The sequence below is a fragment of the Somniosus microcephalus genome, chromosome 26 (assembly GCF_052327205.1).
Source record: "Somniosus microcephalus isolate GS21.2 chromosome 26, FLI_Smic_1.0, whole genome shotgun sequence".
Classification (NCBI taxonomy): Eukaryota; Metazoa; Chordata; class Chondrichthyes; order Squaliformes; family Somniosidae; genus Somniosus; species Somniosus microcephalus.
Window position 1 is genome coordinate 15,984,268 of NC_141012.1, and position 18,440 is coordinate 16,002,707.

General features: G+C 44.4%; 2 protein-coding genes across 7 annotated transcripts in view; one reads left to right on the top strand and one right to left on the bottom strand.

Moving 5' to 3' along the window:
• On the bottom strand, window positions 1–11,776 carry pih1d2 (PIH1 domain containing 2). Of its 3 annotated transcripts, none has more exons than XM_085967906.1 (5): window positions 11,264–11,776; window positions 8,614–8,865; window positions 7,380–7,503; window positions 4,557–5,092; window positions 1–1,762 (listed from the first exon to the last, which is right to left on the bottom strand). In XM_085967906.1, exons 2-5 carry the CDS (start codon window positions 8,803–8,805, stop codon window positions 1,622–1,624), a joined length of 993 nt encoding a protein of 330 aa, XP_085824032.1. In that variant the 5' UTR covers window positions 8,806–8,865; window positions 11,264–11,776; the 3' UTR covers window positions 1–1,621. The 3 variants fall into 3 exon arrangements, with proteins under 3 accessions (XP_085824032.1, XP_085824034.1, XP_085824033.1); XM_085967908.1 differs by lacking the exon at window positions 11,264–11,776 and adding an exon at window positions 11,138–11,212; XM_085967907.1 differs by lacking the exon at window positions 11,264–11,776 and adding an exon at window positions 10,810–10,915.
• nkapd1 (NKAP domain containing 1) overlaps window positions 11,668–18,440 on the top strand; it is a 22,531-nt gene continuing 15,758 nt past the window's right edge. For 2 of the 4 annotated variants that reach the window (XM_085967911.1, XM_085967913.1), the window contains exon 1: window positions 11,671–11,830. In XM_085967911.1, coding sequence (XP_085824037.1) covers window positions 11,820–11,830 — 11 coding nt within the window. In that variant the 5' untranslated portion in view covers window positions 11,671–11,819. Of the gene's footprint in view, window positions 11,831–18,440 lie in introns of all 4 variants that reach the window. The other 2 variants (XM_085967912.1, XM_085967914.1) reach the window with 2 other exon arrangements.

Consider the following 18,440-nt stretch of genomic DNA (forward strand, 5'->3'; position numbering starts at 1 on the left):
TTGTATTTTCTTCAAAGGAATTTAATTGTTGCAGTTTTTACAATGCTTCGTGAAAATCTATTGCAGAGTGAAGACAAAACATCTTAACATCCTTGTGAAACTTGCATTCAGAATTTTCCCCCCGCAAGATTTGATACTGTTTTGAGCTTCCCTAGTTGTAAAGATACTGGAGCGCAAACCTGTGGTACCATAGAGTGGCACGCAGGCTGAATCAGAGTGCTAGAGTTCAGCAGCGCCACTTCCGAGCTCGGTCACCTCCCCACAGTTCAGGTTGGAAAATCGGAGGGGTCATCCTCAGGCCACTTGTCCACGTCTTGACGTAGTTCAGATAGGCACTGATGTTCGGAGTAACCTGCCCTTCCATCCATTTAATCTTGGGTGGTGTGTGGCCGAGGTAGACTAGAATTGGAGGGGTGGGGGGGGAGGAACTGGAGGGCAAAGATCCTTGGGGGTGGGGGAATATTGCTTAGTTGGTCACGAGGTTTGTCTTGAAGCTTGCAGAGACTTCGGTGAGGATAGTTAACCTAATGGTTCTCCTTTTAGTTAATTAGCTAAATGAGCTGTAGATTTTTGGAAGCCTGTGCACAAAAGTTACTGCAGCAATTGATTGAATTTAAGAATTATATGCAGCATTGAAGTTGCCTTGAAATTTATAGAAGTGACCAAGAGTAATGAGTGATGCTAGAGCTCAACACATTGCACAATTGAGTGCCTTGTATCATCTGTAGGGCACTCGGGGCCTGAAACTGTAGTTAATCCTTTTTATCCTACTAACGGATTTAATTAGATGGGCATATCCTCATCCCTTTTGATCATTTGGACTCAAATTTACATTTAACTCTCCAAGAAATATAACTAAGTCCATATTTGAAACTATTTTCACTAACGCTAAATGTAGTGTATATTGCAATTAAATTTGGTTTATTTCTCGAGGGATAGAATTGAAAAGTAGAGAGGTTATGCTAAACTTATATCGACTACATTTTGAGTACTGTGTACTGTTCTGGTCGCCTTACTATGAAAAGGATACAGAGGCACTGGAGAGGGTGCAAAAAAATTTACAAGGATGATCCCAGAACTGAGAGATTATACCTATCGGGAAAGGATGAACAGACTGGGTCTCTTTTCTCTTAAAATGAGAAGGCTGAGGGGTGACCTAATAGAGGTATTTAAAATTATGGAAGGTTTTGATAGTAGCTACAGAGAGATTGTCACTGAGAAATCCAACAGGGAATTCAGAAGAAACTTCTTTACCCAGACTGATGAGAATGTGGAACTCGCTACCACGGAGTGGTTGAAGCGAATAATATAGTTGCATTTAAGGGGAAACTAGATAAGCAAATGAGGGAGAAGGGATAGAGTGTTAGATGAGTAAGCTCGAGTGGAGCATAAACTGGTTGGGCTGACTGGCTTGTTTTATGTAATTCTATGTAAATTAGAATGCTATTCTCCCTATTACCATAAAATATTCAGACCTTCACATTTAGTTAATTTAATATTTTTCCTGTACTATGTGTCCTTTAGAAATAGCATTAGAGCAATCTGCTTAGATGTAGTATTGTTCTGTGCATTTAGTTAATGTAAAATGTGTATATTTCATTGGGGGGGGAGAGGAATACAATTACTTGATAAGAATAGGCATCTTCACAGACAGAATGTGGGTCTTTTTGTTGAACTTTGCAGTGACAATGTCTTCACTGATAGCTTCAGGTAGGTCAAGCTGCAGCCTGTACTTCTCGGGGACATCAATGACTAGGTCATCCTGTTTTGGAGGCAAACATAAATAAGTAGTCAAAATCGACATTACCTTTTCATAAAATATAGAATGTTATTTGATTTTAAAATTTAGTTTTTTGTGAACTAAATGTACAGAAATATAATAGGTGGTTTTCTTGTTGGGGACAAAGGAGTTGATGGATGTGACATCAATATACTGTATACCTTTCACTTACAGGGGTACGGTAGCATAATCGTTATGTTACTGGACTAGTAATCCAGAGGCCTGGACTAATCATCCGGAGACACAAGTTCAAATCCCACCACGGCAGCTGGGGAATTTAAATTCAGTTAATTAAATAAATCTGATATCAGTAATGGTGACAATGAAACTATCGGATTGTCGTAAAAACCCATCTGGTTCACTAATGTCCAAATCTGCTGTCCTTGCCTGATCTGGCCTATATGCGACTCACGTTGGCTCTTAACTGCCCTCTGAAACGGCCTAACAAGCCACTCAGTTGTATCAAATAAAACCCCATAGAAACTATAATAAGACCTTCACCACACGGACTGCAGCGGCTCACCACTGCCTTCAAGGGCAATTAGGGATGGGCAATAAATGCTTGTGTGAATCATCCTGTGAATGAATAAAAAAAACCTCTACTTGCATCTTAAGAACAGTGCGGAGCGAGGAAAGGCCATTTTGTGCCCAAGTCCATCTCTTTCACATACTATTTTCCCCACCGTAGCTAGTTGATTTGCTTACGGCACATAAATCATAGGTTTAAAAACATCAAAAGCTCTCTAACATATTAATCCCTCTTACAAATAAATACATTTTAACTGGATTAGTCAGACCTGCCATATTGATTAATCCAGCTGCAATTAAAGGATAAACAACAGTGATCTGGTTTGTACATAATCAACAAGAAAGTTTCATCTACAAAGAACACAGGAAAATAGGAATATGCAAGACTGGAAAAGACCTTTGTGGTCTATCTAGCAAGTCCCAATGTCTAGGAAATCTCGACCCTCCATCAAACTTTTTGGCGCTACTTACCAAACTGAATTGGTAAGATAAAACTCTCCCAAACCCTGTACCACCTAGACGGACAAGGGCAGCAGACGCATGGGAACACTGCCACCTCCCCCTCCAAGTCCCATACCATCCTGACTTGGAAATATATCGGCGTTCCTTCATCGTTGCTGGGTCAAAATCCTGGAACTCCCTCCCTAACAGCACTGTGGGAGTACCTTCACCACACGGACTGCAGCGGTTCAAGGCGGCTCACCACCACCTTCTCCAGGGCAATTAGGGATGGGCAATAAATGCTGGCTTTGCCAGTGATGCCCACATCCCAGGAATGAATTTTAAAAATATATAAACGTTATAACAAACCAAGATTTTTCTTCCTCTTGTAGTCTTCCATGTCATGCATCTTCTGTGCCTGAGGACAAAGACCACACACTTGCTCCCATGTTTCTGCCAATGGTGCTCTCAGCCAGCTGCTAGGACATGTGAGAGAGCAGCTCACAGTGATCTTGTTTTTTGCTCATCAAGGTGAGTGATGTTAGTGCTGGGAAATGGAACATTTTCCATTTCATGCCCCTAGTGTCAGCATCAAGCACAGTAAGAAACAGCACACTCAGATGCAGAGTGAAGTTTACTCCATCCTGCCCCAGCCTCACAAGAGTATCATTGTGACCGTTTTCCATTTTCCACTACAGCCAACCTGTGGGTTCTGATTGAGATTGTTAATTGGGCTACGTTTGTGCTATAATCTAATAGTGATATACGTCTGGCAATCCAGCAATCTTCCAGTCTAAAGGGTAAATAGTAACATGTACATGGTTCAGTTTCATGTCCCATGAAAGAACGTTGTTGCCTTTCAGGGAAATTGTCAATTAGGGGCAGTATTGGGCTGGGCTGAGACTGTCTAACCTCACTAACAACAACTTGTATTTCTATAGTGCCTTTAACATAGTAAAACGTCCCAAGGTGCTTCACAGGAGCGTTATCAAACAAAATTTGACACCGAGCCACATAAGGAGAAATTAGGGCAGATGACTAAAAGCTTGGTCAAAGAGGTAGGTTTTAAGGAGCGTCTTAAAGGAGGAAAGAGGGGTTTAGGGAGGGAATTCCAGAGCTTAGGACCTAGGCAGCTGAATTGAATTGGACACTTGTAACTAGGGGAGACTTTCATTCCATCGTGTGACCTGGATTTGAACCCAGGTCTCAGAAGTGAAAGTTCAGGACCTAACCCTCTGTACCAGCCAGGTTCACACTGCTTACAGTGATTGGCTCTCTAGTTTTCCAGCCCAGGCAGGGTCTGGCCTCTGCTCAGCACTGCCATACGATCGCATGATTCGGATCAGGAACCTGGAATAAATCTCTGTCCTACCATTCCATCCTGTAGTATATTGGAGCTTCTGTGACACCACCTTTAACAAGTAGAAAAAAAAACCCACTTGTATTTATATAGCACCTTATCAAGTCATTGGAATATTTCACACGGTGAATGACTTTCTTTTGGAGTGCAGTGACCGTTACGTAGGCAAATGTGACAGCGATGTCGCACAAACAGCAATAACACGAATGATCAGTTAATCTATTTTTATCATGTTAATGGGAAGAAATATTAGCTGAGATACTGGGAGAACTCTCTACTTTCTCCTTCATATGCTGTCTCTGTTTTGTGTGTATGATTGAGAAATGGAATTTTGTGAATTAAGTATTCTAATATCAGTAATTTACAGGATACTGTTCAACATAGACCTCTTAATCAGTGCATTTGGATATCCGAACAGCCCTACACCCAGCACACCTCAGCACATACCTTCGAAACACTGAGATCACATTCTGCGACAGAGGATACTCCAGGCATCTCTACCTTCAATTGAATTGTCTTTGCTTTTCCATTTTCATCTTTAATAATCAATGTTTCATATTTTGGAGTCTCTACTCTATTTCCACTGTCAAATTCCGTACTTGAAATCTCCTCAATGAGACCTGGCTTCTTAGGATGCCTGATGTCACTCGGCAACTGGATTGAGGGGTTATTTTCCTCATTTTCCTTGTCTGCTGATTTGAGACTTGTCAACTGTTGAAGCAACGAGACGCCACTTTCTCCTGATGTCATCTCCTTGGCAGTTTGTGCAGGGCCTGCCTTTCCAGTCAGTCGTTGCTTCATCTGCTTATTACTTCCTTTTAGCTTGTCTTTCAATATGGCGTAAGAGTGTGACAGGTGTAAGCAGTGCTGCTCTTCAATATATTTCATAGCTAGACGGATCAGTTGGTCCCTTTCCACACGGTCCTCACTTCCTTTCTGAAGGACCTCTGGGCTGTATGCAATATCAGTGACAGAATAAATGTCTGCAGAAGAAAAATTTGAATCAACAAATGAATACTCAAAGTAACATTCTCTTTTATAGCAAGATTGAAGAACCGAGTGCCCAACTTTCCTGTGTCTTGGTCTGTGCATATCATCCCCAGGCTACAGGCACTCAGGCGACCAACTCCTTGGCCATTGTGAATGCTGCGCTATAAGTAGAAGTGGATCAGAGTGAAAGAAAAGAATGTCTTACATTTATATTGCGCCTTATCACATCTAGAAACACTTGGCATACAATTTATTACTTTGAAATGTGCTGATTGCTAGGTAGGCAAACATGGCACCCAAACAGCAGCTTTGGCGTTGGTGGCTGAGGGAGAGATGTTGGTCAGGACACTGGGAGAATTGTTTCCTTTGCGTACCATGGGATCTTTGACGTCCACCTGAATCAGCAGGACAGGCAGACAGGGCCTCGGTTTAACATCTCATCCAGAGGACAGCAGATCTGACAGTACAGCACTCCCTCAGTGTTTCGCAGGACTGTCAGCCTAGATTTTGTGCTCGAGTCCTGGAGCTTGACTTGAACCCACAACTTTCTGATTCAGGCAAGAACTGAGACAAGCTGACAGACCTGAGGAGGCTCTCCTTCCAACTTTTCCCAAAATTGTTCCTGTAGGGAAGCGCCTGGCCTCCACTCAAAGCACTGATAAAATCATGAACTTGTGTGCAAATTAGTTAGGCATTGTGTACGACTTAACATAAGAACATAAGAAATAGGAGCAGGAGTCGGCCATTTGGCCCTTCGAGCCTGCTCCGCCATTCAATAAGATCATGGCTGATCTTCTACCTCATCTCCACTTTCCTGCACTATCCCCATATCCCTCGATTTCCTCAATATTCAAAAATCTATCGGTCGCTGTCTTGAATATACTCAATGACTGAGCCTCCACAGCCCTCCGGGGTAGAGAATTCCAAAGATTCACCACCCTGGAGGGGCTTATACTGCAAGGCACAGCATGAGAAGTTGATACTATCCAATGGCTAGAGCAAGATGACCCAAGGAAGGATATACCTGCCATAGAGGGAGTGCAACAAAGGTTCACCAGACTGATTCCTGGGATGGGGGGATTGTCCTATGAGGAGAGATTGAGTAGACTAGGCCTATATACTCCAGCGTTTAGAAGAATGAGAGGTGATCTAATTGAAACATACAAAATTCTTACAGGGCTTGACAGGGTAGATGCAGGGAGAATGTTTCCCCTGGCTGGAGAGTCTAGAACCAGGGGCCACTGTCTCAGAATAAGGGGTCGCCATTTAGGACTGAGATGAGGAGAAATTTCTTCACTCAGAGGGTGGTGAATCTTTGGAATTCTCTACCCCAGAGGAGGATCAACATGGGTTTGTTCAAATCTTTTTAAAATGTAGTATTTGCCACGGTAACAGTGAAAGTGCAGAATTTTGTTGGAAATTTGGTTCCAAATTGCTAAATTAGTGATCTTGATGGCTGAGAACTCATTTGCAAAGCAATCTTCCTTTAAAGCTCAAAGTTCACTGTTCCAATGGCTTGTTAGACGATTCCATTTCTGTCCTGTACAGAGTTAGCTCAACTCAACCAGAGCAGAGGTGAGGAATTGATCACTAGATTGATTCCTGGGATGAGAGGGCTGTCCTATGAGGAGAGATTGTGTAGAATGGGCCGATACTCTCTGGAGTTTAGAAGAATGAGAGGTGATCTCATTGAAACATACAAGATTCTGAGGGGGATTGACAGGGTAGATGCTGAGAGGTTGTTTCCCCCTGGCTGGAGAAACTAGGACTAGGAGGCATAGTCTCAGGATAAAGGTTTGGCCATTTAAGACTGAGATGAGGAGTAATCTCTTCACTCAGGGGATTGTGTACCTTTGGAATTCTCTGCCCCAGAGGGCTGTGGATGCTGAATTGTTGAGTTCAAAGTTGAGATCGATGTATTTTTGGACTCATGGGGAATCAAAGGAAATGGGGATCAGGTGGGAAAGTGGAGTTGAGGTCAAAGATCAGCCACGATCTTATTGAATGGCGGAGCAGGCTCGAGGGGCTCCTGCTCCTAATTTTTATGTTCTTATGAAACCTAAGATTCAGCCCGGTGTCCCCTCGGTTAATGAAGATTCCCTATCCTGATCTCTATCCAGTGATCTTTTCTGAAAAGAACACACGTGTGAATGGCAGGTGAGAACGGGATTAGGTGCAGCTGTGAAACTCCTATCACAGTCTAATAGTTTGATGATATCAATATGCCACATGTCAACATTCATTCAGAGATAAAAAAAATAACCATTTTTCACCACCTACCTGTGCCCTCTACTATTTCCTCCAATTTCCCTCCACCAAGGGGGACAGGGTCTGAATCAGACTTTGGAGCAGGGACCCTACTCCAGGTGCACAGGTTTACGTACAGCAACTTCTCACTGAAATCCTAGGAGAGAAAAATTAAATGACCGCTCATTGATAGTTGTGTGAGCTTGCAAAGCAAAGGCCTCCAGCAGAATTAATGTAAGTTTGCAAAAGCTGAGTGCAATTCAAGCTATAAAATTAAGTTTCAAAGCTTCTGCATAATATAAACGTTTTATATAAAAATAGTAGTGTGAACTATTTGAATGAGTCAAATATTCTAAGCGCTGGAGTCCTATCCCTCTTGTTTTACCTCCAATTCTAAGTCGGGTTTTGTAGCTGGGATCCAACCAGATGTACAGGAGGACACAGATTTAAGGTGATTGGCAAAAGAACCAGAGGCGACATGAGGAAAAACATTTTTTACGCAACGAGTGGTTAGGATTTGGAATGCGCTGCCTGATAGGGTGGTGGAGACAGATTCAATAGTAGCCTTCAAAAGAGAATTGGAGAAATACCTGAAGGAGAAAAAATTGCAGGGATATGGGGAAAGAGCAGGGGGAGGGGGGGCGGTGGAGTGGGACTGACTGGATTGCACTTTGAAGGAGCCGGCGTGGACTCGATGGGCTGAATGGCCTCCTTCTGTGCTGTACTACTTTATGATTCTATGTAAAAGATCCCGTGGTTTTGTTTGCAGGGGAGCAGGAAGTTCTGCCTGTGTCCTGGCCAACATTCCTCCCTCAACCCACACCATCACAAACAGATTAGGCCATTCGTTCATTTGCTGTTTGTGGGATTTTACAGTGTGCAAACCCGCTGCTGCGCTTGCCTACATTACAACAGTAACTGCCCTTTGGTTGCAAAATACTTTGGGACAGCCCAAGGACATGGCATGGCGCTATATAAATACAAATTCTTTCTTAAAGCAAAACTGTATGCACTTTTATTATTATTTGCAGCTGCAAATTCTTTAAAATTGATCAATGATGCAAATATACATATTCTGTTCTTTGCTTGTGGCAAAATCTGAAGATGGCAAATTCATTTGCTGCACCCCATTTTCTTAACCCCATTTATTTAATTAAAAAAACAATTTGTATTAAAATCTAGAAGCTTATAGAGGCAAATAAAAGAGTTAGTGTGCCACAGGTAATAATAGTAAAATATCAGCCACTCCGGCTAACAGATACTGTACCAATATCCTTGTCTGAAAGCAGGTGTGAGGCTCCGGCAGACTGAACTGCTTCATTCCCTCTCCTAGGTGATGCCGGATGAATTTTTGATATGCTTCAGGGCTGCTCTCAGACATATCATCCAACAGACTCCACAGCTGGTTCACCTGCTGCAACATCTCCTTCTCACATTGTTTAGTTGCCATGGCTACCATGAATTCTAGCTGTTATCGTCTTGTTTAATGGCGCTGTGGATCGTGGGGCAGTTCTGTAACCTATTACAAAATGACACAGTGTTATAGAGGGAGCTTTCATTAGATCGCAAGCTTAGGAGAATTTCAAGCATATATAAGAAAAGGTCAAGGGCATAAAAGGCTCATCGAAGCTGTTCCCACTGGTACTCCAACACACTCAGCCTAGCATCCAACTGCATTTTGAATTTCTCCAATGATTTGGACTTCACTATTTCACCTGGCAGATTATTCCAAATGTTTATCACCCTATTTTTCTTGGGTTTGTTTTAATTTTACTGTTCACTCGTTTAAATCGATATCCTCTTGTCCTACTGGTCTGACTCATATTGATGTAATACTCTGAGTTTACCTTATCTGTACCATTTAACAACACTTTATATAACTCAATCATGTCTCACCTTAAATTTATTTCTCGACAGTTCGAAGTGGCTCTTTGTGCCCTCCTGATTGCCTGCCAGTTTAAAATATAATAAATTCTTTGACAAAGAGTTAATTCTGATTTTTTTTTGGGATACTAAGGGAATCAAGGGATATGGGGATAGGCCAGGCAAGTGGAGGTTGAAGATCTAATGTTCTTATGTTCCTAACAGTTACTCATTAGAAAACATAGTTTGTTTGTCTTCTCTTTCTTTATCTTTCCACTCGTAAAAGCGGAGATACCTTTCTGGAATTGTGGATCATTTTTTATCATGACATCATGCGCAATAGATGCGACAATACATTTTAACAAGATTGGCATAACCGTTGCAGTGTGTTTCCAAACAAACTGGGAAAGATGTGCCTAGCAGTTTTTCATGAACACTGTACTCCTTTAAAGCTCACTCACCGTCAGAATAGGTCATGTACATTGGTTACAACACACTGTTACAGTATACAGTGCACAATGAATTGAAATAATACATTTAATATTATTTATGTAAATGTTATGTTCTACATGTATATATTATAGAGCATATGCAAAAGGCAAGTCTAATGCAAATCAATCACATTCCAGGCATCGCACTTTGTTACAAATGTTAAACAATGTTAAGAAAAGTCCAGTCATTTTATGATGGGTTCTTATGACCTGGAGCCAAACTTTACAAGCACCTCTCAATCTGCAACTTCCTTAAGCTACAGTAAAGAAAAAACAACAATAGCTTGCATTTATATAGTGTCTTTAATGTAGAAAAATGTCCCATGGCACTTCACAGAGCTGTAATTAGACAAAAATGGAGACTGAGCCAAAGAAGGAGATACTAGTAGAGGTGACCAAAACTTTGGTCAAAAAGGACCACACCTGGTCTATGCCGGCTTTTATGTTCCACACGAGCCTCCTCCCACCCCTCTTCATCCAAGCCGATCAGCATAACCTTGTATTCCTTTCTCCCTCATCTGCTTATCTAGATTCCACTTAAATGCATCTATGCTATTCGCCTCAACTACTCCTTGTGGGAGTGAGTTCCACATTCTTAACACTCTCTGGGTAAAGAAGTTTCCCCCTGAATTCCCTATTAGATTGATGGGGAGTGGAGTTTGTGCCCTGGGTAGGTAGTAATTAGACTGTGTGGCTTTAAAGAGACAAGTCATATTCAACAAAACTGCACCTTGGTAACAGAATAGACTAGAGTGCATCACATAGCTCAACACTCTGGTCTATGAGGAAAGATTGGATAGGCTGGCGTTGTTTTCTTTGGAACAGAAGAGGCTGAGGGGTGTCTTGATTGAGGTGTATAAAATTATGAGGGGCCTAGATAGAACGGAAGCAACTATTTCCCCTAGCAGAGAGGTCAATAACCAGGGGGCATAGAGTTAAAGTAATTGGTAGAAGGATTAGAGGGGAGTTGAGAAGGAATTTTTGCACCCAGAGGGTGGTGGGGGTCTGGAATTCACTGCCTGAAAGGGTGGTAGAGGCAGAAACCCTCATCACATTTAAAAAGTACTTGGATATGCACTTGAAGTGCCTTAACCTACAGGGCTACAGACCAAAAGAGCTGACAGTGGGATTCGGCTGGATGGCTCTTTTTCGGCCGGCGCAGACACGATGGGAGGAACGGCCTCCTTCTGTGTTGTAAACTTCTATGATTCTATTCTATGATTCTCTGGTCCTTATGAATGGATCATCAGACCTGCAGTGAGCAACAGCAGGGGAGATCCGCTAGTACCTTGATTGGTCCTAAATTGAACCAATCAGAATAAGCGTGTCTTGGCTCAGTGCCTTTTAATCCAATCACGAATCAGGCCGTCGCGCAAGCCGCTCCTGATTGGGTAAGATTTGAACCAATTAATTTAGCCCCCGCAGACCCTCGCTCACCCGCGGCAAATCCCGTCGCCAGATCAACATTCAGACCAAAAGCAATTCAGATGCTGGAAATCTGAAAGAATAAAAAATATTTTATTAATAAAAGCAATATCCGCGGGGCGAGCTGCCGCTGCTCACCTTCAGGGCAGCGCTCAGACCCAAGCGCCCCGGTTACCCCGGGCAACCGACCTTCAACCCGGATACTGTCTCCTCAAATCTGGTCCCCGTGCGAAGGGAACGGAGCTTATTCATCGGATGTTGTGCACGAGAACAGAATCACAAAATGAAATAAATAAAACCTAACCAACGAACAAATAGAAGCTTTTATATAAAAGGCGCACTTTTCAATTTTAGAAAGGTTTAATTTTTGTGAGTAATTTACCTCAAAGCGAAATAATCTCAAAATTTAAAAAAAATTGGTCGTGGGGTGGGGAGAAAAAGCATTGTGCGCGGTCGGGAAGATGCTGAGATTGATTTTTCGATGACACGGTGGTTTGTTGAATGTTGGTTTTTGGGGGAATGGGGTGGAGGGAAGGAGAAGGAACGCGGGTGTGTGAGTCTGTGCGGGCCCCCGTAGCGGGGCGGCGGTGGCGCCGACTTCCGGCCAGGGCGGCGCGCTGAGGGAGAGTGAGCGGGGCAGCGGCCCGGAGCCGGGGCTGGAGGGTCAGGTAAAGACAGATCTGGAGCAGACACCATGGGGGTCAGGTAAAGACACACCTGGAGCAGGGACCGGGGGGTCAGGTAAAGACACACCTGGAGCAGACACCGCGGGGGTCAGGTAAAGACACACCTGGAGCAGACACCATGGGGGTCAGGTAAAGACACACCTGGAGCAGACACCGGGGGGGCCAGGGAAAGACACACCTGGAGCAGACACCGGGGGGGCCAGGGAAAGACACACCTGGAGCAGACACCGGGGGGCCAGGGAAAGACACACCTGGAGCAGACACCGCGGGGCCAGGGAAAGACACACCTGGAGCAGACACCGGGGGTCAGGTAAAGACACATCTGGAGCAGACACCATGGGGGTCAGGTAAAGACACACCTGGAGCAGACACCGCAGGGCCAGGGAAAGACACACCTGGAGCAGACATCGCGGGGCCAGGGAAAGACACACCTGGAGCAGGGGCCGGGGGGTCAGGTAAAGACACACCTGGAGCAGACACCATGGGGGTCAGGTAAAGACACACCTGGAGCAGACACCGGGGGGCCGGAGGGCCAGGTAAAGACACACCTGGAGCAGACACCGCGGGGCGGGTGGGGGGAGCTCCGACAGTCACAGCCTCCCCCGGGGTTGTTATTGGGTGTTTCAAAATTCGATTAACACCCGGTCCCGTCCCGTTCCCCCCGCGCCATCCTTACATCGATGTGGCGTTCAACAACAACAACCACTTGTATTTATATAGCGCCTTTAACCTTGTAAAACGTCCCAAGGTGCTACACAAGAGTATTATAAGACAAAAAAAAATTGACACCGAGCCACCTAAGGATGAAATTAGGGCAGGTGACCAAAAGCTTGGTCAAAGAGGTAGGCTTTAAGGAGTGTCTTAAAAGGAGGAAAGAGAGGTAGCGAGGCGGAGAGGTTTAGGCAGGGAATTCCAGAGCTTAGGGCCGAGGCAACAGAAGGCATGGCCACCGATGGTTGAGCGATTATAATCAGGGATGCTCGAGGTCAGAATTAGAGGAGCGCAGATATCTCTGGGGTTGTGGGGCTGGAGGAGATTACAGAAATAGGGACCATGGAGGAATTTAAAAATAAGGATGGGAATTTTGAAAATGAGGCACCGCTTAACCGGGAGCCAACAGCAACAACAACTACATGTATTTATATAGTGCCTTCAACATTGTAAAAAATCCCCAGACGCTGCACGGGAGTTAAAAAAAACAATTTGACACGAGCCACAGAAAGAGATACAAGGGCAGATGACCAAAAGCTTGGTCAAAGAGAAAAGAAAGACTTGCATTTCTATAGCTCCTTTCACGACCTCAGGATGTCCCAAAGCGCTTTAAAGTCAGTATTTGAAATTGAGTCGTTGTTGTAATGTAGGAAACGTGGCAGCCAATTTGCGCACAGCAAGCTCCCACAAACAGCAATGTGATAATGACCCGATAATCTGTTTTAGTGATGTTGATTGAGGGATAAATATTGGCCACAGGACACCGGGGGAGAACTCCCCTGCTCTTCAGAATAGTGCCATGGGATCTTTAACATCCATCTGAGGGGGCAGACGGGGCCTCGGTTTAACGTCTCATCCGAAAGACGGCACCTCCAACAGTGCAGCACTCCCTGAGCACTGCACTGGAGTTTCAGCCTAGATTTTTGAGCTCGTTTCTGGAGTGGGACTCAATCCCACAGCCTTCTGACTCAGGTGAGAGTGTGACCCACTGAACCACAGCTGAGATGAGAAATTTCTTCACTCAGAGGGTTGTGATACTTTGGAATTCTCTCCCACAAAGGGCTGTGGAGGCTGAGTCGTTGAGTATTTTAAAGCCGGGAATCGATAGATTTTTGGACCCTAGGGGAATCGAGAGATATGGAGATAAGTTCAAAAGATCTAGAATATGGATTAGGCATTAAATGATGAAGTAACAGAGTAAAGAAAGAAAGAACTTACATTTATTGAGCGGCTTTCCATGACCTCAGGACATCCCAAAATGATTCACTGCCGATGAACTACTGCTGTAACGTAGGGAAATACATCAGCCAATTTACGCTATTTACTTGGACTCTAGGGGAATCAAGGGATGTGGGGACCGGGTGGGAAAGTGGAGTTGAGGTTGAAGATCAGCCATGATCTTATTGAATGGCGAAGCAGGCTCGAGGGGCCGTATGGCCTACTCCTGCTCCTAATTCTTATGTTCTTATGAAAACTAAGATTCAGCCCAGTGTCCCCTTGGTTAATGGAGATTCCCTATCCTGATCTCTATCCAGTGATCTTTTCTGGAAAGAGAACACGTGTGAATGGCAGGTGAGAACGGGATTAGGTGCAGCTGTGAAACTCCTACCCCAGTCTAATAGTTTGATGATATCAATATGCCACATGTCAACATTCAGAGAAAAAAAAATAACCATTTTCACCACCTACCTGTGCCCTCTACTATTTCCTCCAATTTCCCTCCACCAAGGGGGACAGGGTCTGAATCAGACCTCAGAGCAGGGACCCTACTCCAGGTGCACAGGGTACGTACAGCAACTTCTCATTGAATTCCTAGGAGAGAAAAATTAAATGACTGCTCACTGATCGTTGTGTGAGCTTGCAAAACCATGATCTTATTGAATGGCGGAGCAGGCTCGAGGGGACGTATGGCCGACTTCTGCTCCTAGTTCTGATGCCGCAAAGCCACAGCTGGTCAAACTGCACTGGGCACCAAGCTGCAAAATAAGCAAACACTTTATTGAGTGAATAAGGAAACGCTCCTTGTGCTGTAGATTGTGAAAGAAATCGCACTTCATTTTATCGTTCAGGATTGTGTACTTATTGAAGAGCCACGGATTGTTGCAAATAAAGAAATGTTCAGTAAAATAGCTTGAAATTATCTTTCTATATACTTGGAAATATTAACACAGCAATTAAAATGCTCTTGTACTATCTGAAAAGTGCCCTACTGATAATCCGAACTTGTTTTACTGAACATCTTCAATCATTCATAATATAAACAGAAAATGCTGGAAATACTCAGCAGGTCGGGCAGCATCTGTGGTGAGAGAAACCGAGTTAACGTTTCAGGTCAATGACCTTTCGTCAGATGATGTATGTAAATTACCCACAGAAATAAATCTGAGGAGTGTGCTACATTTCTATAATTGGAAAGTGTGCTTTTTATATAAATCATTCCCTGCCTTGCCTGCTGCCTCACCAGTCACTATTCTTAGACACACAAGACAAGCAGTTTTTGTATTTATGATGAGAAATTATCCCAGTACTTTTATCATGCAGTTAATGCCTACATTATTGTTGTAATGTTAAGCTTTTTAAAAAATATATATTTTTAACTTTCCCAGGGCTGTTACTGACCCTAGCATCTAACATTCCTTAGATTTATAGAAAAGGGGGCACGTGACTATTGTAGCCAAGTTAATGACAATATTCAAGAGATAATTAATTCAATACTTCTGAAAAAAAATATTAAAGATGTTGTGTATGCACCTTTAAGAGAATAACTGGTCTCAGACTGCAGTACCGGCAGTGACCACCCCTGTATAAAAGGCGCTAGAGAGCCTCTGTTTTTTTAGTTTTCACTATTGACTTCCACCAGTAAAGACTTGTTTGTTTTCACTCCTGCTGGTCCGTGTCTCAATCATTCACGGACTTAACACTGGCGACGAGTAAGAAACGAACTTACCTGCAACTCGGCAGCACCTCAGACGACGTTGTTGAAGGTTGGAGCCAGAAGAAAGAACAAAAAATAGAGTCCAAAGAAACTCGAGAAACGGGCGTCGACCGTCAATCATCGGTTTGAAAACTTGCAGGAGAGACTGTCCAGAGCCAGGCTTGGTTCCTCGTTCTGTGGTTTCCCAGCTAATCGGGCTGGTGGCAGGTAGTGCTCTGATCCTTCCTGGGCTGCGGCGAGCTGAAGCTCGATCGGGTGGCTTTTCAACGGGGCCGGGCAGCGAGTCGGGAAGCAAGGAGAGAGAGAGAGGGGGGCGCGGCCGGTGCTTCGAAGCCGGGCAGCGTTCGGACCTAAGAAGAGGGGAGGAAGTGTCCCAGAGGGTCCGCTCCACGACGAGAAAATAATAAAAGAAAAAGAATCAATATTTAACGCGCAAGATACCGTGGAAAGCAGCGCTAACAACAGCGGGGAAGAAGGCAAAGCGCGGGAGGCGCCATTTTGATAAAACGGGGAAGAAGGCAAAGCGCTGGAGGCGCCATTTTAGATTTGCAAGATGCCGAAGACTGGCTGTATCACTGCTTTTGATAATACATTAGAGGACTGGACCACGTATGTGGAAAGAGTCGAGGTATATTTCGAGGCAAACGAAATAGCGGAGGGGAAAAAGGCATCGATATTGCTAAACTTAATGGGCGCTAGAACGTACGGCCTATTGCGGGACCTGATTACTCCAGCCAAACCGAAGGCGAAGAGTTTTAACGAAATTGTTGCTGTCCTACAGGAACACTTAAACAGAAAGATTTAAATTCCACAGGAGAACTCAGCACAAAGATGAGAGCAATGCTGAGTATCTTACGGAACTACGCAAGCTATCAAAGCACTGCCAGTTCGGAGCAGGACTGGCAGATACCCTACGGGACAAATTTGTCTGTGGACTCCTGAGTGAAGGAACACAGAAGAAGTTACTCTCAGAAAAAGAGCTGACGCTAGATAAGGCTTTCAGCGTGGCAGTATCGTATGAAGTAGCAGCCAGGGGAGCTGGAGAAATTCAACAAAAACCACAGGAATACGGCACCCACGAAATGACACGGGGATTTGCAAAATGTTATCGCTGCGGCAGAACTAACCATGACCAGAAGGACTGCTGGTCCAAAGACAAAATATGCAGACAATGCGGGAAGATTGGACACATTGCACGAGTTTGCAGGTCTGGGAAGAAGACCAGCGACAACAAAAAGGCTACTAAGGAACCGTACAAGAAAGTACAAAAGATGACGGACAGTAGTTCCGAAGACCAGATGAGCGATAGTGAATCCGAGAACAGGAGACTAAGCTGTCTCAAACTTCACAATGTAATCGCAAAAGAGGATCACCGAACCATTTGGGTCACCCTCACGATAGCAGGGTCCCAAGTTAAAATGGAATTGGATACAGGATCAGCGCTAACCGCCATGAATCGACGAGACTACGAGCGGCTATTTTCACACATACCCTTGAGAGAGACATCCATCGTCTTGACGACGTATACGGGGCAAAAAGTATACCCCAGAGGAAAAATAAGGGTGCCTGTCGAATACAATGGCAAGAAAATACGGAAATTGTATCTCTACATACTGCCAAATGGTGGACCACCGTTATTGGGACGGGAATGGATCAGGAAGGTAAACTTGGATTGGCATTCCATTCATGCAATGACGGTGGACGGTAAAAAAGATGAAGACGTCACTCCTGGACGATTGTCAACAATCTTAGCTAACGCCAAAGAGGTATTTCAACAAGAGCTGGGCACGCTTAAAGGCGTAACCGCCTCGATAAAAATAGAAGAGAATGCAGTTCCCAAGTTTTTCAAAGCAAGACCGGTACCATATGCAATTCGCCCAGCCGTCGAGGCAGAGCTGGAGAATCTGGAGAAGGCGGGTGTGTTGTCTAAGGTCGATTGGAGCGAATGGGCGACACCCATCGTTCCTGTCATGAAGAAAACGTTAAGCAATAAGTCCGGAGAGCCAAGGAAGATTCGCATCTGTGGGGATTTCAAGGTGACTGTGAACCCTGTCCTTCACACAGTACAATATCCTCTTCCAAGGATAGAAGACATCTTCGCCTCATTGTCTGGAGGGAAGCGTTTTACAAAAATTGACCTAGCACAAGCATATTTGCAGATGGAGGTTGAAGAGTCCTCTAGGAAGTATCTCACGATAAACACTCACAAAGGTCTTTACCAGTATCATCGATTGGTATTCGGAGTAGCATCGGCTCCGGCGATATGGCAAAGAGCGATGGAACAAGTCCTGCAAGGGATTCCGGGGACTCAGTGTTACTTGGACGACATCCTTGTAACAGGTGAAGATGACAGTGAACACCTTAACAACCTAGAACAGGTGCTCACTAGACTACGGGAACATGGGCTGCGAGCCAACCGCCTCAAGTGCGAATTTTTTAAGAAACAGATATCGTATTGTGGCCACGTGATTGATGAAGAGGGGTTACATAAGTCCCCTGACAAAATTGAAGCGGTTGTTAAGGCCCCAGCGCCTGAAAATGTGTCGCAACTGAGGTCATTCCTCGGGTTGGTGAATTACTATCATAAGTTTTTGCCGAATTTGTCGACAATTCTGCACCCACTGAACGCCCTGCTACGAACGGGGGTAGCATGGAAATGGAACGATGATTGTAAGCGTGCTTTTCAGAAGAGTAAGGACTTAATCACTTCAAGGGAAGTATTGGCTCACTACAACCCAGCACTGCCAATCAGGCTGGCGTGTGATGCGTCTCCCTACGGCATTGGGGCGGTACTGTCACATAAATTCCTTGATGGTTTAGAGAGGCCGATAGCTTTTGCGTCACGCTCGTTAACTTCTGCCGAGCGTAACTACGCCCAGATTGACAGAGAGGCCCTCAGCCTAGTGTGGGGGGTGAAGAAGTTCAATCACTATCTGCACGGTCAAAAATTTACTCTACTAACCGATCATCAACCTCTTGTCTC

Bases quoted from the DNA above. Each gene is read 5' to 3' on its own strand.
- pih1d2 (XM_085967906.1), bottom strand. From the start codon at position 8,805: ATGGTAGCCATGGCAACTAAACAATGTGAGAAGGAGATGTTGCAGCAG. The intron at 5,093-7,379 runs GTAGGTGGTGAA...TTTCTTCTGCAG, and splicing joins GGAAATAGTAGAGGGCACAG to ACATTTATTCTGTCACTGAT. The intron at 1,763-4,556 runs GTATGTGCTGAG...CCTCCAAAACAG, and splicing joins GTGATCTCAGTGTTTCGAAG to GATGACCTAGTCATTGATGT.